Source organism: Megascapheus bottae, chromosome 6, assembly GCF_031878675.1.
Source record: "Megascapheus bottae isolate mThoBot1 chromosome 6, mThoBot2.hap1, whole genome shotgun sequence".
Taxonomy (NCBI): Eukaryota; Metazoa; Chordata; class Mammalia; order Rodentia; family Geomyidae; genus Megascapheus; species Megascapheus bottae.
The window spans coordinates 73140082-73158602 of record NC_143514.1 but is presented as its reverse complement, the minus strand read 5'-3'; the positions used below and the strand labels follow the sequence as shown (position 1 = coordinate 73158602).

Genomic DNA, 18521 nt, shown 5'->3' with positions numbered 1-18521 from the left:
AATGGGTAGAGGCCCATAGAGACGGTCAGGCACCTTCACTCCACCCACGAACCCAGGGTTTTCCAACTCTGGACATCAACAGAGCCAAGCTGGGGTAGCGTTATCAGCTCAGTGTTTACCATATCCTATTAAGACAAGTCTTAAGGCTGCGGGTGTGGCTCGAGGTTGAGCAGATGCCTAGCAAGCGTGAGGCCCTGACTTGTTTTTACAGCTGGGAAAGAGCTTAGCAGGTTGCTATCTGAAGAGAAGAAAATGATTAAGATTTGCAAAAAAAAAAAAAAATTCCCACCCAGCTGCCAGTGTGGTATCATTATGTGACTCAGAGCCCCAACCTGCCAGCAAAGGTCAGCCTTCCAGGAAGTTCTGAGAGATGCAGCTGTTTGTATTGATTTCCTGGGTTACTCATCTCATACTAGGGAGAAAACCAGGGATCCCACACCCAGTCCAGAGGAGGAAGAGGTACTCAGACAAACCACTCTGGGTTCTAAGCTCATTCTCAGAAGAAAGGCTATCTGCCCATCCTCTGCCACTCCCACCTTCCTTTTTCCTTCTCTCATCCTTCTCTGTACCCATTATTCCATCCATCCATCTATCCATCCATCCATCCATCCACATCCATCCATCCACATCCACCCATCCATCCATTCACACACCTGCACTCACACTCATCTATCCATCTACCCATCATTCCCTTCTTCCCCTACTCTCTCCCTCCCTCTCCCTCAGCAAGTACTAAAGGCCCAGCATATTATCTCTCAGTGTTACAGATGCTGAGATTCAATAACAAGCCAGACAAGGGCTCCACCCTCATGCAGCTTGTGGGAAATAGCTAGATGATTGGTTTACTTATGATACTCACTGTCTCCTTACAAGCTCCTAGGCCATGTTCTCTGAATCAAGGATCCTACGGTTAAAAATTTTTTTCTTCTTATGAGCCAGGTACCAGTAGCTCACATCTGCAATCCTAGCTACTCTTACTGAGCTAGGAGTATCAATGTTTGAAGCCAGTCCAGGCAGTCAAGTCTATGAGACTCTCAGCTCTAATTAACCACCAAAAAGCTGGAAATGGAGCTGTGGCTCAAGTGGTAGAGTACCAGCCAGGAACAAAAAAAGCTAAGGGATAACACCCAGGCCTTGAGTTCAATTCCTAGTACTGGCTTGTGCATGCACACATGTGCATACACACATACATCATGGGACTTCTGGCTCTTTTCTGCCTCTTACTTAAACTTCAAATGTCAGTGCTAGGATATTAAGTGACCAAGGTCGCATAGCAATGGGCTGAGATATAGGCTGAGAATCCAGGGTTCCTGATTCCAGGTTTTCCCATTCTGCCACTAACCTTACTCAGAGTTCTGTGGGCCAGCTCTGCCCTGAGCTCTCCCCATACACCACCTCCTTTAGTCCTTCCTCACTGCTACTTGACGAGGTAAACACTAAGCTATTCCTAAGCAACACCTGAGGGAAAACCAGAGGCACAGAAACCTCTAGACACTCACCAAAGTAGGGCTTAGATAAGGACAGAAAGGCAGGGTTGGCTCAGATAGTGTCTGTGAGGATGCCTCTGGGGGCAGGAAGAGCCAGGAGTAAGGCAGGCCAGGCCACTTGAAACTCACTCTGTGATTCTATGAGAGCTGGCCCCAAGCTGGCATGCAGCAGAGAGGGCTACATACTGGGTCAGTCCTAGGTGCTGAGTGTGTTCATGACTGTGGTAGTCTGCAGTTGGGAAGGAGGAGCGGGCAGGATGCTGGAGAAGAGAGAAAAGTGTGCCGATAAACCATGCAGGGCTGGTCTTCTATGCAGTGAACAGGGGAGGGCGCTGTGCTGGTCCAGGAGGTAGTGACCTGCTTCTGACTCTGTCTACCTCGGTCACTCTATGTCCTCTGGCAAGTCCCTGGCCTCTCTGAGCCTCAACCTCTCCCCCTGTCAAATGAGGGAATCACATTCACTTTCAGGGATGAGCCTCAGGCCTGCACAATAGGGTAAAGTAGTTACATGCCTGCATGGGCCCCTAGATTCACACTTGACACAGCATTCCTACCACTCAATAGGATGTGGCTCTGTAATTATGACAATGACTACACTGTCAGGTTCTCTGTCCTGGTGTGTGGTTCTACTCTCCAGCAGCCTGAGCCCCACACTGTATAACTCTTCCCGCAAGAACCAGACAGTGTCAACTATTAAAAAAAAAATGGGTGGGCACTAGTGGTGCATACCTGTAATTCTAGCTCCTCAGGAGGTAGGGACGCTTAGCTCCAATGACCTGCCAGAAAAGTGGTGTTATGGCTTTACCTTGACCAAAAGAGCTCAAGGGGACAGCGCCTAGGCCCTGAGTTAAGCCACACAATCAACAACAACGAACAACAACAACGATGCGATCACTGGGTGACAGTGGCTCACATCTATATCCTAGCTACTCAGGAGGCTGAGATCTGAGAATCAAGGTCTGAAGTCAGCCCGGCAAGCATGTCTGTGAAATCTTTTTTTTTTTTTTTTGCCAGTCCTGGGCTTGAGCTCAGGGCCTGAGCACTGTCCTTGGACTTTCTCAAGGCTAGAGCTCTAGCCCTTGAGCCTCAGCACCATTTCTGGCTTTTTTCTATGTATGTGGTACCGAGGAATCGAACCCGGTTCTTCATGCATGCTAGGCAAGCACTTTAACCACTAGGCCAAACTCCCAGCCCCATGTTTGTGAGATCTTATTTATAACTAACCACAAAAAAGCCAGAAGGGAAGCTGTAGCTCAAGTACTTGAAAAAGCGCAGGGACGACACTCAGGCTCTGTTTAAACCCCAGTACCGGCACACACACACACACACACACACACACACACACACACACACACACACACACACACAATCTCAAGATGAGATTTTTTTTTTGGTCGGTTGTTGGGCTTGAACTCTGGGCTTGGTTGCTGTCCTTGAACGCTTCAACTTAAGGCTAGTAATGTTTCTACTTTGAGTCACAGAACCACTTCTAGTCTTCTGGTGGAGATAAGAATTTCATGGACTTGCATGCCCGGGCATGAACTGTGATCCTCAGATCTCAGCCTCCTGAGTAGCTGGCAGACACAAGCCACTGATGCCTGGCTCAAGATGAGATTTTTATCTCATATACACATTAGAAGAAATATAAAGAAGTAAAATATAATAAATACAAACAAATATACATAATGAATACATATAGATTATATGAAATAAAATGTAAGAAATAGAAGAAGAAGACAAGAGGCAAGGGGAGGCAAGCAGAGAGAGGGAGACGACAGCCCCTGGAGATGTAGCACAAGCTAACGTGTGGCTGGAGCAGGCCGAAGCAGACAGGTCCCCTACCACCTCTAGGGGGCACCTGAAGTGGCTTGTGTTAATGGCTAGAGAGCCCCAGGGATGTATGGCTGGGTGGGATTCCAACTGTGGCTCACTGTACAATCCTGTAACCCCGGCAGGAGAATGCTGCTGAACCTGTCAGCTGAGCTCACTTCCTCATCAGAAGATGGCACTCAGGAATCCTGTGAGTGGACTTTTGCAGGGGAAATGTGCCATGGTTTGGTCCCTGAAGGTGTCCAGGACTGAGAAGCTGTAACTGAAGACTCACACTGAGGAGGCTTGAAGCGACAGCGTGGTCCCCATGAAAAGGCTGGGAGACCCCCCCCACCAGGACCCCAAGAGCTATACCTGAAGGACTGGTCTTTCTCCCGAGCACACCAGGTGGGCATGGGACAAGGAGGTCTTGGGAAAGGTCCCTGAGATACAGGGGGGTGGAGAGTGGGGGTTCAAGAACTGTGCAGAAGGACGAGCCACGGGGCGGTGGAGGAAGAAAGGAAGTGAGCAGTGAGTGGTAGCATTTGGCATTTGAGTCAAGGTGCTAATAAGCTCAGCGCCAATGCTGCAGGCCAGGAACCTCTGTGCCAACATGTGCCTGTGAGCCAGTCCATCCACAGGTACTGCACCTGACACTAGCTTTCCTCGTACCCACAACAGACAGAATTTAGCAAATCAGCTTACCATCCTGGAGGGAGAAGCTCAGTAAGTCCTGGGGGGAAGAAAAAACAAGACTCAGGAAGGAGCCAGCAGTCTGCCCTGGACTCCCCCACCCCTCCGCACAGGTGATAGTCACCTATTCCCTTTCCTACCCATGAAGAATAAGACCCATCAAACCCTCTGCCTCGTAGGATAGCTGTGAGAAGGGCAGAAAATGAAGTAAGTGGCCAGGTATGGTGGTGGATGCCTGGAATTCCAGCATTCTGGGAGTTTGAGGTCAGCCTGGACTACATAGCAAGAAAACTTGTCTCAAAACAAAACAGTGTAACATCATAAGTAAACAGTGATGTCAGGTTATCAGGTAGTAAAACAAAGGAGAGAAGGGGGATGTTCTATATCAGCATATAGCCACCAACAGCCTTCCAGAAGCTTCTACCTGCTCTAGCTAGACACAGAGCTGGTGACTGAACTGCCTAGGGCCACAAAGCAAAGCTACGGCTACAGCAAAGAAACATTCCAGGAGCATACAGGCTCTGAAATCAGGCCTCCAAGGTTCAAATCCTGGCTTGGACACTTTTCAGCTGTGTGACCTTGGGGAAATTATTTTTCTCTTCTGTCAAACAGATATGATTGTACACATTGGGTATCCCTAGTTTCAAAACCCACAAAATTCAGTTGGGTGCCATGGCTTATGTCTGTAATCCTGGCTACTCAGGAAGCTGACATCTAAGGATCTATCTAGCCTTAAACACAAAAGCTAGATAGCTCCCAGGCCCTTAAATTCAGGCCCTGAATTTAAGCCCCTAGGACATGCTACCCTCCAAATATAACAAAAATAACAATAACAAAAACCATTCAAAATGGTTTAAAAAATCTAAAAGTGTTTTGAGTGCTTGTTGGATACCACAGAAAACCCCCTGACCATGAAACTTTGTTTCAAATTATTCAGGTATCACATTCCTTTCTAGCTGTTTGTACAAGCTCATATGAAACATAAATAAATGTGGTGTTTTAGATCTGGGTTCCATCTTCAAGACTCCATATGCAATACATCAAAGATGTGATTATTTATGCCAACATGCAAATTTCTGTCTGAACATGCAAACACATTGGGATATGCAAATATATGTTCAAATATGCAAATATTTCAAACCTTGGTGTGGGGGGAATGTCTGAAATTGAAATACACTTCTGGTGGAAAGCATTGTGGATAAGACACACTCCACCTGCACTGCTTAGCTCCCAAAGTTGTCTGGAGCTAATGTGGGTCAAGGAACTAACAGTGTGCTCGGTGAGCAACAGATTGAAAATAAGCTTTCGCCACCTCCAGTGAAATATCACAATGGACTGTTTGTTCTCTCCACTGGCCCATCCCACCAGAGGTGACTTCCAGATCAATCTGGAAATCACCTGGCCCCTAACCCCTGCCCTTAGGTGCGAGGTCTACCTGTGTGATCACGGATGGGTCGCCCTTCAAGGCTGGGTCCTTTGATAAAGTCTCAGCAAACATGTCTGCTCCCTCGCCTCCCAGGCCACTGGCAAAAGCAGTCATGGTTGGCAGGACGGATTCGGACAACTCCAGCCATTTCACCAGGCCTGCTACAAACTCGGAGCAGAAGGAGCTGGGAGAAGGAGACATGGCTTTAGATCCTCTTAAGTCACAGTTACACGGGGCTAGAGGCCAGGTATAAGTGACAAAGTACTTACCTAGCATGTACAAGGACCTGAGTTCTTACCCCAGTACTGTTAAATAATTAAGTGACAGGTTAAGGTCATGGATACAAAACTACAATTCAGGGACTGTGATGCAGGAAATTCAGAGTCAAAACTAAAATCTTAGGTGACATGGATTTTACCTTCTGCACTCACCAAAAAGCACGTGGCAGTGCCTCATGCCTGTAATCCTAGCTACTCAGCTCTGAGCAGCTGATCTCAGGCTGAGCTCTGAGGATTGTGGTTCAAAGCCAGCCCAGGCAGGAAAATCTGTGAGATTCTTTTTTTTTTCTTTTTGCCAGTCCTGGGGCTTGAATTCAGTGCCTGGGCACTGTCCTTGGACACTTTTGCTTTAAGCTACTGCTTTGCAACTTGAGCTACAGAACCACTTTCAGCTTTTTCTGAATAGGTGATACTGGGGAGATCGAACCTAGGGCTTTGTGCATGCTAGCTGAACACCCTACCACGAGGCTAAGTTCCTGGCCCCAAGTCTGTGGGATTTTTTTTTTTTGATGGGTCATGGGGCTTGAACTCTGGGCCTGGCATTGTTCCTGAGCTCTTCAGCTCAAGGCTACCACCCTACCCCTTGAGCCACAGCCCCACTTCCCCTTTTCTAGTGATTAACTGGAGATGAGAGTCTCAAGGTAGAAGGGATAGCAATGATCGTTAAGTAAGACACCTTCTATCTGGGGAATATAATGTAACCTTTATATTAATTACAATAAAAAAGAAAAGTCTCAAGGTCTTTAGTACCTGGGCTGGCTTTGAACCTCAATCCTCAGATCTCAGCCTCCTGAATAGCTAGGATTACAGGGGTGAGCCACCAGCACCCAGCAAGATTCTTTTTTCTATTTCACCACCAAAAACAAGTAGAGCTCTAGCTCAAGTGGTTGAACACCAACCTTGAGCAAAAAAGCTAAGGAATGGTGTCTAGGCCCTAAGTTCAAGACCCAGTTACATCTCCCTCCACCCCCCCAAAAAAGAGCTTTCACCAAGATGTACATAAGCCACAGGGAAAAGGGCAGTGGGCATTGCTGGCCCTGTGCTAGGGCCTGAGCCAGGCTGGGATCTGAGGCTTGGAAAGGGCGTAAGATACAGGCTCACGTGTGTGGTGATATGGGCCATGTAATGCCGGGACAGAGTCCAACCCAGGACAAAGCGGGAATCCCAGGTCTACCTGTGGAGGGGACAGGTGGGAAGGGAGGTGGCCTCCCAGAAGACTGTGCTGCTCTGCTTCCTAGAAAAACACCAGTCACTACAGAGCTGGACAGCACGCAAAGGAAGTCTCCTCTCCCCCCACCAAGGTCCAGGGATGCTGTCCACAGCAGAAGTCTGAGTGAGGGGGGCTAGAGGAGAGGGAGCCCCATGGGTGAGGACAGGTCCGCCTGGACCACATGGCTAGACCTGTCACACAAACCAACAGCCAAGACACACCCAACAGCAAGAGAGCATCCTAAAGAATACCACCTAGGATGCTTACAGCATGAATAAAAAGTAAATATTTTCAAAGTTTGCTTTGTTTTGAAACCCCATGTGGACAAAAACTGCTAGACTGTTTCTCTAAAGATTACAGGAACCAATTGCTTATTTAGGCTTTAAAAAAGACAGAGGTTTCTAAGAAATGTGGCAGCAACAGGTACACTGAACAGACCGTGAAGAAACTGGCCCAAAGTGAAGCTTCCAGCCAGGCCAGAGCCACCACCACCTGTGCTCAGCCCAGCACTGAGGAGAGGGGCATGGGAGGGAGACCACAGACAACCACTCACTGCCTCCTGAAACCCTCCAGGGTGATGCCCAGAACAGGCCTGGAACAGGGTCTCATTGACACCTTTTGTTGTTGTTGTTCTTGGTTGTGGGGCTTGAACTCAGGGACTGGGTGCTGTCTGTGAGCTCTTTCACTCACAGTTGGTGCTCTACCACTTTGAGCCACAGTGCTACTTCCAGTTTTCTGGTGGTTAACTGGAGGGAAAAGCCTCACAGACTTTCCTGCCTGGGGTCCACGTAAGTCATGATCCTCAGATCTCAGCCTCCTGAGTAGCTAGGACTACAGGCGAGAGCAGGAGCCACCACTGCCTGGCTGGGTTGATAAATCTATTTTTTTTGGTGGGGAGGTTTGGTCGTGGGGCTTGAACTCTGGGCCTAGGCCTGAGCGTTGTCCCTGAGCTCTTCACTCAAGGCTACCACCCTACCTCTTGAGCCACAGTGCCACTCCTGGTTTTCTGGTGGTTAATTGAAGAGTCTCACGGAGTTTCATGCCTGGGCTAGCTTTGAACCTCGATCCTCAGATCTCAGCTTCCAGAGTAGCTAGAATTACAGGTGTGAGCCACCGGTACCAGAGTAATTTTTTTTTTAATGCTGGGACTTGAACTCAGGGACTGGGCACTGTCCTTAAAGCTCTTACCACTCAAGGCCGATGCTTCACTCTTTGAAGTTTACCATTTGGTGCTCGACCTCTTCTAACTTTTGACTGACTAACTGAAGATACGAGTCTCATGGACTTTCCTGCTCAGGCTGACGTCGAACTGTGATGCTCAGACCCCAGCCTCTCTGAAGCATGAACCTGTAAGAGGGACCAGCTCACCTGTGCTCTGGTTCTGGAAACAACTGGGCCAGGGAGATGGAACTGAGGGCAGCATAGGCAAAGCGGTTGGCCTCCGTCAGCTCCCGGCCCATGGGCAGCTGGGGCTCTTTCTCTGCAGCTGGTTCAGCCACTGGGGGCTGCCTCTGGCTTGGCCTGTTCCAAGTGGCCATTCCCAACCCTGTGGAAGAAAATCCCAGTGAGAGATGCTTCTAAGGGACAGGTTATTACGATTACCTGAATGGGACACGCCATCTTTTAACCATAGAAGGAAAGATGAATGCATCATTAAAACAATGCACTAAGTATGCCCCACTATATAGCCCAGGCTGGCTTTGAACTGGAGATTCTCTGCCTCCTGCAACCAGGACAGTAGTATATTAGGGACACGCAACAGACTCAGGACCAGACAGACCTGGGTGCGAAATCAGCCACCACCACCTAACAGCTGAAACCCAACCTGTGTGCACTTAGACTCCTTCACCAATAAATGAGAGATGATGTCCAGCTGCTGGGAAGAAGCCAGGGACTGCGAACAGCAGCCTGGGTGAAGCGCTTAGATGGAGACGCACAGGGCTCATGTTGCACGCATGCTTGTTAGAGGAATGAACGCATAAACGTGAATGCATCACAAAGAGATAAACGAAAAGGTTAGCGCCGTGCACACATATGACAAACGTTACTAAAACATTGTTCAAGGATGGCATTCTACCACAGTCCCACCTTCAGGTTTTCGCTGGTTCATTGGAGTTAAGAGTCTCTGAGAGTTTTCTTGCCCAGGATGGCTTCAAATCATGATCCTCAGATGTCAGCCTCCCGAGTAGCTAGATTGATTACAGGTGTGAGCTACCAGTGTTGTCTGTATTTTACTTTTGAAAGATAGGATCTCTCTCCTTGCCCCAGCAATCACCAAACCCAAATCTTTCTACTTTCAGATTTTCTGTCAAAGGTGGGATCGCAGACTTGAAGTGACGTTCAGCTTCGCTGTGTGGAGAGGAGTTCCAAAGACTTTTCTCAGTTCCTGGCTGGCCTGGAACTGCGAGCGTTCCAGTCATCCTCTCACCTAGCTTGAGATGACAGGTGTATATCCCAGCACCAGCTAAGGGCTAAGAAGGGAGCCCTGGAGCTTTTCTGTAAGGGTTGCTTGGAACCTCGATCCTCCTGTTTTCAGTCTCCTAGGCGGCTAGGATTACAGGTATGAGCTACCCGTGCTGGCCCCACCACCTGTTTTAAATAATGATCTCCTTGCCAAGGGCTCTTCCTCACTCCATCCGCTCAGGATTAAAATTTTTTGTTCTTACACTATTACTTGTTTACAGGAGTTATGCAAATCAATCACAACTAATATTTCTTTTGTTTAATCTTTAATTTTTTATTTTATTGTTGGGGTGATGTACAGAGGGGTTACAGTTATATTCATCAGGTCGTGGGTACGTTACTTCTGCAACTAATATTTCATTTGTTAAAAAACAAAACAGAACAACAACCACAACAACAAAACCCACCTGGCACCAGTGGCTCACACCTGCAATCCTAGCTACTCAGGAGGCTGAGTCTGTGGACTGCAGTTCAAAGCCAGCCAGGGCACGAAAGTGTGTGAGAATCTTATCTCCAATTAACACCCAGAAAACCAGAAGTGGCGCTGTGGTTCAAGTGGTAGAGCACTAGCCTTGAGCTCTTCAAGAGCTCAGGGTCAGCCTTCAGGCCCAGAGTTCAAGTCACACAACTGACAAAAAAAACTTCCTGGGGTTGTTAAAAGCAACACACTGCCTTCATTTTTCCAGTGAGGGAAGTACTTTCCAACCCATTAATTCTCACAAATCAGCATGGAAACACGATCTATTACAATGCCCTCCTATAGCCAGGAGCAGACTCAGAGAGGTCAAGGAATTTTCCTGATGTCACACAGGAAGCAGGGAGGCCCAAATCAGCCTTGTCATGCCAAGCCTCCAGCTCTCTCTTCTATAACAGCATAGGAATCTTCCCTGCCTTGTCTCAGCTGGAGAAACTGAGGCTCAGATGGGCTCAGCCACCCAGTAAGATTGATCTCCCATGGGCGCCCCCAGGAACCCACTGAGGTTTGCAGTGGATTGGCCTGGTTCAGAGGATCAGCTGACACTGCGGACGGAGGTAGAGAAAGGGGGACAGCGTAAGTCAAAGCCATGATCTGGAGCAAGGCGCCGGATGGCACAGCCACGAAGCCAGCAGGCTCAGCAATTTCCACGCCATATAATTAACTCCACAGGCCATTTGGAGGCTGCCGTAATTATGCCAGTTACCCAGGGGAGCTCTAGGATGGCATTTTATTAGGCTGGTATCTGGGGAGACTTAGCTAGCTCTCAGTTCAAGAATAAGTAGAATAAGCACTGGTTTCTTTTCAGCTACAAGGGAGAGGGGCTGGACTCCGTGTGGGAAAAGCTCAGTTCAAGCTTTGGGTAATTTTTTTTGTTGTCTTTGTCAGTCCTACGGCTTGAACTCAGGGCCTGGGTGCTGTCTCTGAGCCTACTTGTGCTAGTGTCTACCACTTGAGCCACAACACCAGCTTTTTCTGCCCGGGCTGGCTTTGCACCACCTTCCTCAGATCTTAGCCTCCAGGATAATTAGAGTAGATTACAGGCATGAGCCACCGGTTCCTGGACTGGTTGTTTTCTTTCTTTTTTTCTCTTCTTCTTCTTTTTCTTCTTCTTCTTTTTCTTCTTCTTCTTCTTCTTCTTCTTCTTCTTCTTCTTCTTCTTCTTCTTCTTCTTCCTCTTCCTCTTCCTCTTCCTCTCCTCCTCCTCCTCCTCCTCCTCCTCCTTCTTCTTCTTTTAACTTTTTGCTGGTATTGGAGTTGAACTCAGTGGCCTCCCACTTGCTCAGCTTGCTGAGAAGGAGCTCAACCAATTGAGCCATGCCTCCAGTCTATCTTAGCAAACTGGGCTCCTCTACACAGTAGCCTGAGTGGTCCTTTGGTCACATATATCAATTCTGTCACTTACCTGCTCTGCTGCTCTAATGCCTTCTACCAAAACAGGCCTGGATGCCTGCAATATACTCTGCTCCCCACAAACCCCTGCTCACCTCTCAACTCCTGAGCTGTCTTTTTGTTCTTAATATGCAAGATTAGTCCCCTCTGGCCAGGAGTTTGCCCTAGTGGTAGAGTGCTTGCCTAGCATGCACAAAGACCTGGGTTCTATTCCTCAGTATCACATACATAGAAAAAGCTGGAAATGGTGCTGTGGCTCAAGTGGTAGAGTGCTAGCCTTGAGAAAGCCCAAGGATAATGCCCAGGCCCTGAGTTCAAGCCCCACCATTGACAAAAAAAGTAGGATGTCTCTGTAGAAATTTATAGATCTTTTCTTAAGACCAAAGTAAACTGCAAATATTCACCTCTCCTACAGATTAACTAGTTATTAATTTAAATAAGCACATAATTGCACTATGGGAGAAGAATTATGACAGAGACAGACAGACAAGACTCCATGGGAAAAAATATATATTCTAGGAAGAAATAGACAATAAATAACATAAGCTCTGAAATACAATATTTAAGTGATGACCAAAGATCTTAAATAATACATACCCAAAGAGTCTGAGAAACAGGGTAGGTCTCTCTTTCTGAAGACAGGTTACTCTGCTTCAAAAGAAATACAAATCACTGGCATGAGGTGGTGGGGGAAAGCAAACCAGAAAAACTGGCTCTTGGGTCCACAAGATATGGGGCCTAGAAGAGACAGGGAACTAGTTAGTTCTGGCTCCAGGGAGCCTGGCTGGATGCCACTGCTTCCCAGGCCTGTGCCCCTGTTAGCCCCTATGCCAGTGGGGTAGCAGGAGGCTCCCACTTGTTTTATACCCACTGTGCTAGGCACATCTCTAGCACTTGATGGGGACTGTCTCAATCATATTCCTGGTCTAGCTTTGTCCCCTGAGCTGTCTTCACAGCATTCACCTCCGGGTTTAGGTTGGACACTAGGGAGCGAGCATTGTTTCCTCCATTTCTATGTTTCTGTGCCCATCCAGGTGCCAGCCAGATTGGTTGCTCAGAATATTCCAAATATATGAACAAGAGTGAATGAACTTGGCTCAAGTAAGAGTAAGATCTCCCTGGCTTTCTCTCTCCCCAAAGGCACAATCCTGACAAACGAATGGAGCATCTGACAAGATGGGGAAATAGAACAGGGTCCAAGTGTCTGGAAGCACCCAAGGTAATTTTCAGCCTCCAGACTTAGGCACCTCTTCAATCTGAGTCTCGTCCTTCGGCCAACTTTCATACTTGGGATTGGACTCATGGCCTCACGCATGCATGCTGAGCAAGGTCACCACTCAGCTGCACTCCCTCCCCATTCTTATTTTGAGTTAGAGGTTTTACTGAACTGGCCAGGCTGGTCTTGAACTCCTGATCCTCCTCCCTCAGTCTTCTGGTACTTGAGATTACAGATGCATCTTCCTAAATCTGGCGTGTGACCATTTAAAATGCCAGCACTTAAGAATGTTATTTTTTTATTCATTTGCCAGTCCCTGTGCTTGAACTCAGAGCCTGAGCACTGTCCTTGGGCTTTTTCAAGGATATAGCTCTACCACTTGGGACAACAGCACCATTTGTGGCTTTTTCTATGTATGTGGTACCGAGGAATCAAACCTGGGTCTTCATGTGTGCTAGGAAAACACTCTACTACTAGGACGAACTCCCAGCCAAGAATATTATTTTGTGTACATGTGTGTACATGTGTATGTGTGTGTACATGTGTACATGTGTGTGTGTGTGTGTGTCTTTTTTGTGTGTGTGAGTCATAGGGCTTGAACGTGGCCTGAGCACTGTCTCTAAGCTTTTCAGCTCAAGGCTACTGCCCTACCCCTGGGCCTGGGCATTGTCTCTGAGCTCTGTAGCTCAAGGCTACCACCCTACCCTTGAGCCAAGCCCTACTTCCCATTTTCTAGAGGTTAATTGGAGGTAAGAGTCTCAGGTCTTTTTGTGCCCTGACTGGCTTTGAACCTTGATGCTCAGATCTCAGCCTCCCAAGTAGCTAGGATTATAGGCGTGAGCCACCGCACCCAGCTTGTGTGTATGTCTTTAAGCCACAGTCAGGTTTTCAATAAATGATCACAGATGGTGAAAATAGTCAATTATTCCTTCCCCTAGACGCTACCTTCCTCTAAGATGAATTTTACCTGAAATTACAAGTTCAATCATGTGAAAAGATGCAGAGAAGAAATATGACTAAGAGAGCTTCCAAAATTATCTCTGAAAAGGGAAATAGCAAGACGTCTCTTAAATTTTCCACATTTTCATCCATAAATACATAACATGAAGCTGTTTGTACATGACTATTCATGGAGAGGGAACAGTTAGGGAATGATGATACTGACACAGGATGCTGCCAGTGGCTGGCTCTCAGGGGAGGGAGGCTGGATTCTGGATGACTTAAATTGCTTTCATGGGGCCAGGAGTTTGGCTAGTGGTAGAGTGCTTGCCTAGCATGCATGAAGACCTGGGCTCCATTCCTCGGTACCACATACATAGCAAAAGCTGGAAGTGGTGCTGTGACTCAAGTGGTAGAGCTCTAGTCTTGAAAAAACCCAAGGACAGTGCTCAGACCCTGAGTTCAAGCCCCAGGACTGGCAAAAAAAACATTGCTTTCCTTTTATTTATGTTTTATGGATTCCATCAAGGTCCATATGTGGAAGGCTTGATCGTTGACTGTAGTGCTGGTCCCAGGGCTTGAACTCAAGGCCTGGGCACTACCACTTAGCTTTTTCACTCAACCCTGGGGCTTTACCACCTGAGCCACAATATCACTCTTGATGCCCCCCCACCCCCCAAAAAAGAATTCTAGAGTCAGCAATGAGGAGAAAACCAAAGATGGTCACCATCATCCTTGAAATTGTCCCAAATAACACAACTCTTTGGAAGATCCCATGCTGATCTTTTTTTTTGTTGTTTTTTGGTTTTTTTTTTTTTTTATGGGTCATGGGGGCTTGAACTCTGAGTCTGGGCACTGTCCCTGAGCTCTTCAGCTCAAGGCTACTGCCTACCCCTTGAGCCACATTCTAGAATTCTAATGGTTAATTGGAGATAAGAATCTCAGAGTCTTTAGTGCCCGGGCTGGCTTTGAACTGTGATCCGCAGATCTCAGCCTCCTGAGTAGCTAGGATTACAGGCGTGAGCCACCGTGCCTGGCCACACTTGAATTTTTTATGTGATGAAATCTTTTAAGATTTTGGCCCCTCTATTTACCAAAAAATTCATAGAGATGAATGGAATGACTTAGGGAGGCTGGAGATAAATTGTTCTGAACCAAGAGCAAGGAAAACAAAACTTTGAAGAAATGCTTTTCAACAACACAGAGCTGCAATGTTGCTCTTAAGGCAGATTCTACAGATGGTGAGTTGAAATATAGAAGAAGGCACATGCATAGAGAAGATGATTTTAGAAGGGAAGGTTCCAGACAGGACCAGAATTCCCTGCCCTTTACCTCCTACCCACCTACCTAATCCCACCCACAAAGGGCAGGAGAAAAACTCATCCTTTTTATACCTGGAGTCAAACTGGAAGCCAGAGGTCAATGAAGCAACTCAAGAGGTCTCCATGGCAACAGACCCAACATAGAAGAATCCAGAGGATTCTGGGCAACCACATTACACACCAAAAGGGGATGAGAGATGTTGGCCAGGGAGGAGCGTTGCTACCCTCTTCCTTCTGTCAGAGCTGGGGGGTAAGGAGGAAGGGAGGAAGGGGTAGCAGGGACATGGAGGCTCTGTGGTGGGTCTCCCCGTATCCCACTCTCTTCCTCCTCCACTGGGGCTCTGGCACAAGCCACCTGGGGCTCTCAAGTGGACCATAGCCAGAGCTTTCTCACTTGTCCCTGGTCCTTTCTGCCTCACCTGAAGCTGCTTGTGACACCACAAAGCAGTGCAATCTCCACCCAAGTCCGATTGCGTACTTCCTCAGCTCTAAACCCTCAGAAGTTCCTTCTCATGACTCAAGTCCCCTATAAAGCTCACAGGGTTGCTAGGACTGTAAGCTAGTGCAACTGCGATGGAGTGCAGTAATGGAGGTTCTTCTAAACACTGGAAATAGAATATGGCAAGAGCCAGTGGTCCCACTCTAAGGCATTTACCTGAACAAATAAGTTAGGACACAACAGATGGAGCTGTCCACACCTGCTTACTGCAGCACTATTCGTAATAGCCAAGCTATGAAAACAGCTCAGGTGCCCTACAATTGATGAATGGTTCAAGAAAACATTATATGTATTACATATAATACATATGTATCATATGTTATATATATACTGGAGTTTGATTTTACTGACTTGGCCTCTCAGAAAATGGATATATGTTTTGTTTTTATACTAATATTGGGGCTTGAAATTGGTCTGGGTATTGTCCTTTAGCTCTTTTCCCTCAAGGCTGGTGCTCTACCACTTGAGCCACAGGGCCACTTCCTGCTTTTCTGATGGTCATTGGAGATCGGAGTCTTATGGACTTTCCTTCCCAGACTGACTTCAAACTGGGATCCTCAGATCTCAGTCTCCCAAGTGGCTAGAATTACAGGCATGAGCCACCAGGACCTGGTTGTGTGTCCCTTCTTTTCTACCTAACTATCTTTCTGGGTAGTGCTATTATCCCTGATATATAGGTGGGATAGAGGGGTCCTAAGAGATTAAGTTCAAGGTCATTGGATAAGAAGGTGGTGTTTAAACTTGTATCTGGGTCTTCATCCAATGCAGCTGCCTTAACTCTGATACAACTTTATTTCTCTTCAATTAAATTTATACCAGAGGGGACCCAAAACATTTCAGACACAGGGTTTGGAATGTTGCTTAGTTGGTAGAGTGCTTGCTTAGCATGCATGAAGCCTTGGGTTTGACTGCTCAGTACCACATAAATAGAAAAAGCCAGAAATGATGCTGTGGCTTAAGTGGTCGTGCACCAGCCTTGGGCAAAAAAGAAGCTCAGGGAAAATGTAGGGCCTGAGTTCAAGCCCCAGGACTGGCAAAATAATAATAATTCTTATTATTATGACATAATTAGAAAGCTGTTAGTGGCTCCTACCCATCAGTGTGCGTGCACACGCGCACGTGTGTGTGTGTGTGTGTGTGTGTGTGTGTGTGTGTGTAGAATTAGCCTTTCTGACTTACCTCCACTCCCCTTTTCCAGGCAGTCCTTAGCTCAAGTGCGCTTCTTGGCTGGCCAAGTCCATACGGGGATTTCTGAGCTCCCTAGGGCTGTGGTGCCACATCCAGTTCCTATTCAGTAGTGAGATTCTCTGAGATTCACTCTCCCCATTCCATCTCAGCCTCATGGCAACCTTGCCAGGAAGAGAGGACCATGTTACAATGAGAAAATCCAAATACACCTGCCCAAAGTGGGAGGCCACACAGCTAGCATACCCCTGTGATATAGCCTATGATGCATACCCCACTCAGGCCTGGATGACTGCAAACCCCAAAGTTCCTTCCCTGAACCCCAAGGAGGCTTGGGAGCTGCCTTCCTAGATCTGGCCAGTGACTATGTGACCTGCACTTTCTGAAGTCCCTTTGGATCAGTGTTCTCAGCAGGGTGGCTAAGTAGCATGGCTGGCCTGTCTCTGCACCAGGAGGGTGGGGTGGCTGTGAGCCAGAGTATCTTCTCTTCTCGTGAGAACTTCACTATCTACTCTGCCCCTCACTGCCTCCCTGTCCTTCCCTGCATGATTTTTCTTCCTCCAGACTTGGTCACTCCCAGATAGTGAAGCCAAGCTTTGCTTATCTGCCTCCCCCACTAGGGAAAGCTCTGTGGGACAAGTGACTATGATATCCTGTTCCCTGCAGCTCCCTGGGACTTGCCCTGGAGCAGTCCCTGGCTTCTGCATGACTGAAGGGAGGAACACGAGTATGCACTACTCACTCTATGGCTAAGGAATGACTTCGGCTTATCTTTTTGGAGGACAATGGTTTTCTATAAAGTGAGGTCCCCAGTGGAACTCTTTGCAGATAGATTTCATCCCTGTGCCACTACTGAGCTATCTCACTCCCAGCCCTAGAAACTACAGGCTGGTGGTTACTGCACAGAGGCAGAAATAAATTAGCATTTATTTATAATGTATTTAGTTGTGCTGGTATTAGGGGCTTGAGCTTAGGCCCTTAGCTCTGGCTTTTTCTTTTCTTTTTGCCAGTTCATTGGAAATAAGAATCTTTCAGCTTTGGCTTTTACTCAGACTCTCTAACACCAGCCTCCTGATAAGCTAGAATTACAGGCAGGAGTCACCAGAGCACACCTCTCTCGTGCGTTTAACCTTTCACATAGATGGTGGACTCTGGGTTGTGCTAAAATCTGAGGAATGGGAAGGTGTATACCGGAAGGAGGGATGGTTCATAGGAACCTATGCAAAGGCCCTAGGAGTATGTGAAGGCTGGAGGGCTCTTGATAAAGTGCTCTGAGATGGGCTGAAGACTAAGCCAGACATAGGCAAATGGCCTCTGAGTCCAGGTTACAAGGGTTGTGCTCCTTAAGAACACGGGAAAGTACATGAAGTTTTAGGTGGAGCGTGGTACAACAGTGATGGGTCTATCTGTAATGGCTGCCTGGGTGGATGTCAGCTAAACTAAATGAATGGGGTTCTTTTGCTAGCCTCCTTCTACCTTCTGTACCATGTTCAAGGACTGCCCCCCCCCCCAGCCTTTCCCAACTGGCCAGTCCATTTTATAATGCAGATCCGTGTTTATAGAACTCTCAGGGCATGTCAGTCCACCGGAGAGGACTTGATCATAAAACCACCTGATGGCAGTGCTCAGGGCTCCTATCAGCATGTGATTGGCTGGTCTGTGAAACCCATGGAGGGAGATGGCTGATACCAGGCTTATGAGAAATTCTCCAGGTTCTGCCTTCACAGGCAGCTCTGGCATTCCAGCCAGTCCACTGCGACCCTGGACCACTCACTCCATGGCTTTGGACCTAAAGTTTAAACCCAGACCAGACACTGCCCTGCAAGCACCCTGGTGTGTTCAGCAACTTCCATCCAATCATGCTGGAAGGCTGCAAACCAGGCCCTCCACAGACGTCTCCTCAGGCTCCAGACCCGCTTAGACCACTGGGTGCGGGGGGCTCACACCTGTAATCTTAGCTTCTTCAGGAGGCTGAGATCTGAGGATCACAACTGAAAGCTGGCCTGGGCAGGAGATTCTTACTGCTGACTAACCAGCAAAAAGCCAGATGTGCAAGTGTGGCTCAAGTGGTGGAGTGCCACTACTTGAGTGGAAGAGCTAAAGGACAGTGTCCATCCAGGCCTTGAG

At 47.7% G+C, this 18521-nt stretch overlaps 1 protein-coding gene across 1 annotated transcript in view; it reads right to left on the bottom strand.

The window, feature by feature from the left end:
* The window catches only part of Tmco4 (transmembrane and coiled-coil domains 4), a 51570-nt gene extending 39694 nt beyond the window's left edge, over nucleotides 1-11876 (bottom strand). The window contains exons 1-4 of the mRNA XM_090335692.1: nucleotides 11831-11876; nucleotides 8272-8449; nucleotides 5425-5599; nucleotides 4002-4029 (exon numbers count right to left, since the gene is read on the bottom strand). Of these exons, the coding sequence (XP_090191818.1) occupies nucleotides 4002-4029; nucleotides 5425-5599; nucleotides 8272-8441 (373 nt within the window). The 5' untranslated portion in view covers nucleotides 8442-8449; nucleotides 11831-11876. The remainder of the gene's footprint in view (nucleotides 1-4001; nucleotides 4030-5424; nucleotides 5600-8271; nucleotides 8450-11830) is intronic.
* Nucleotides 11877-18521: the final 6645 nt, after the last annotated feature.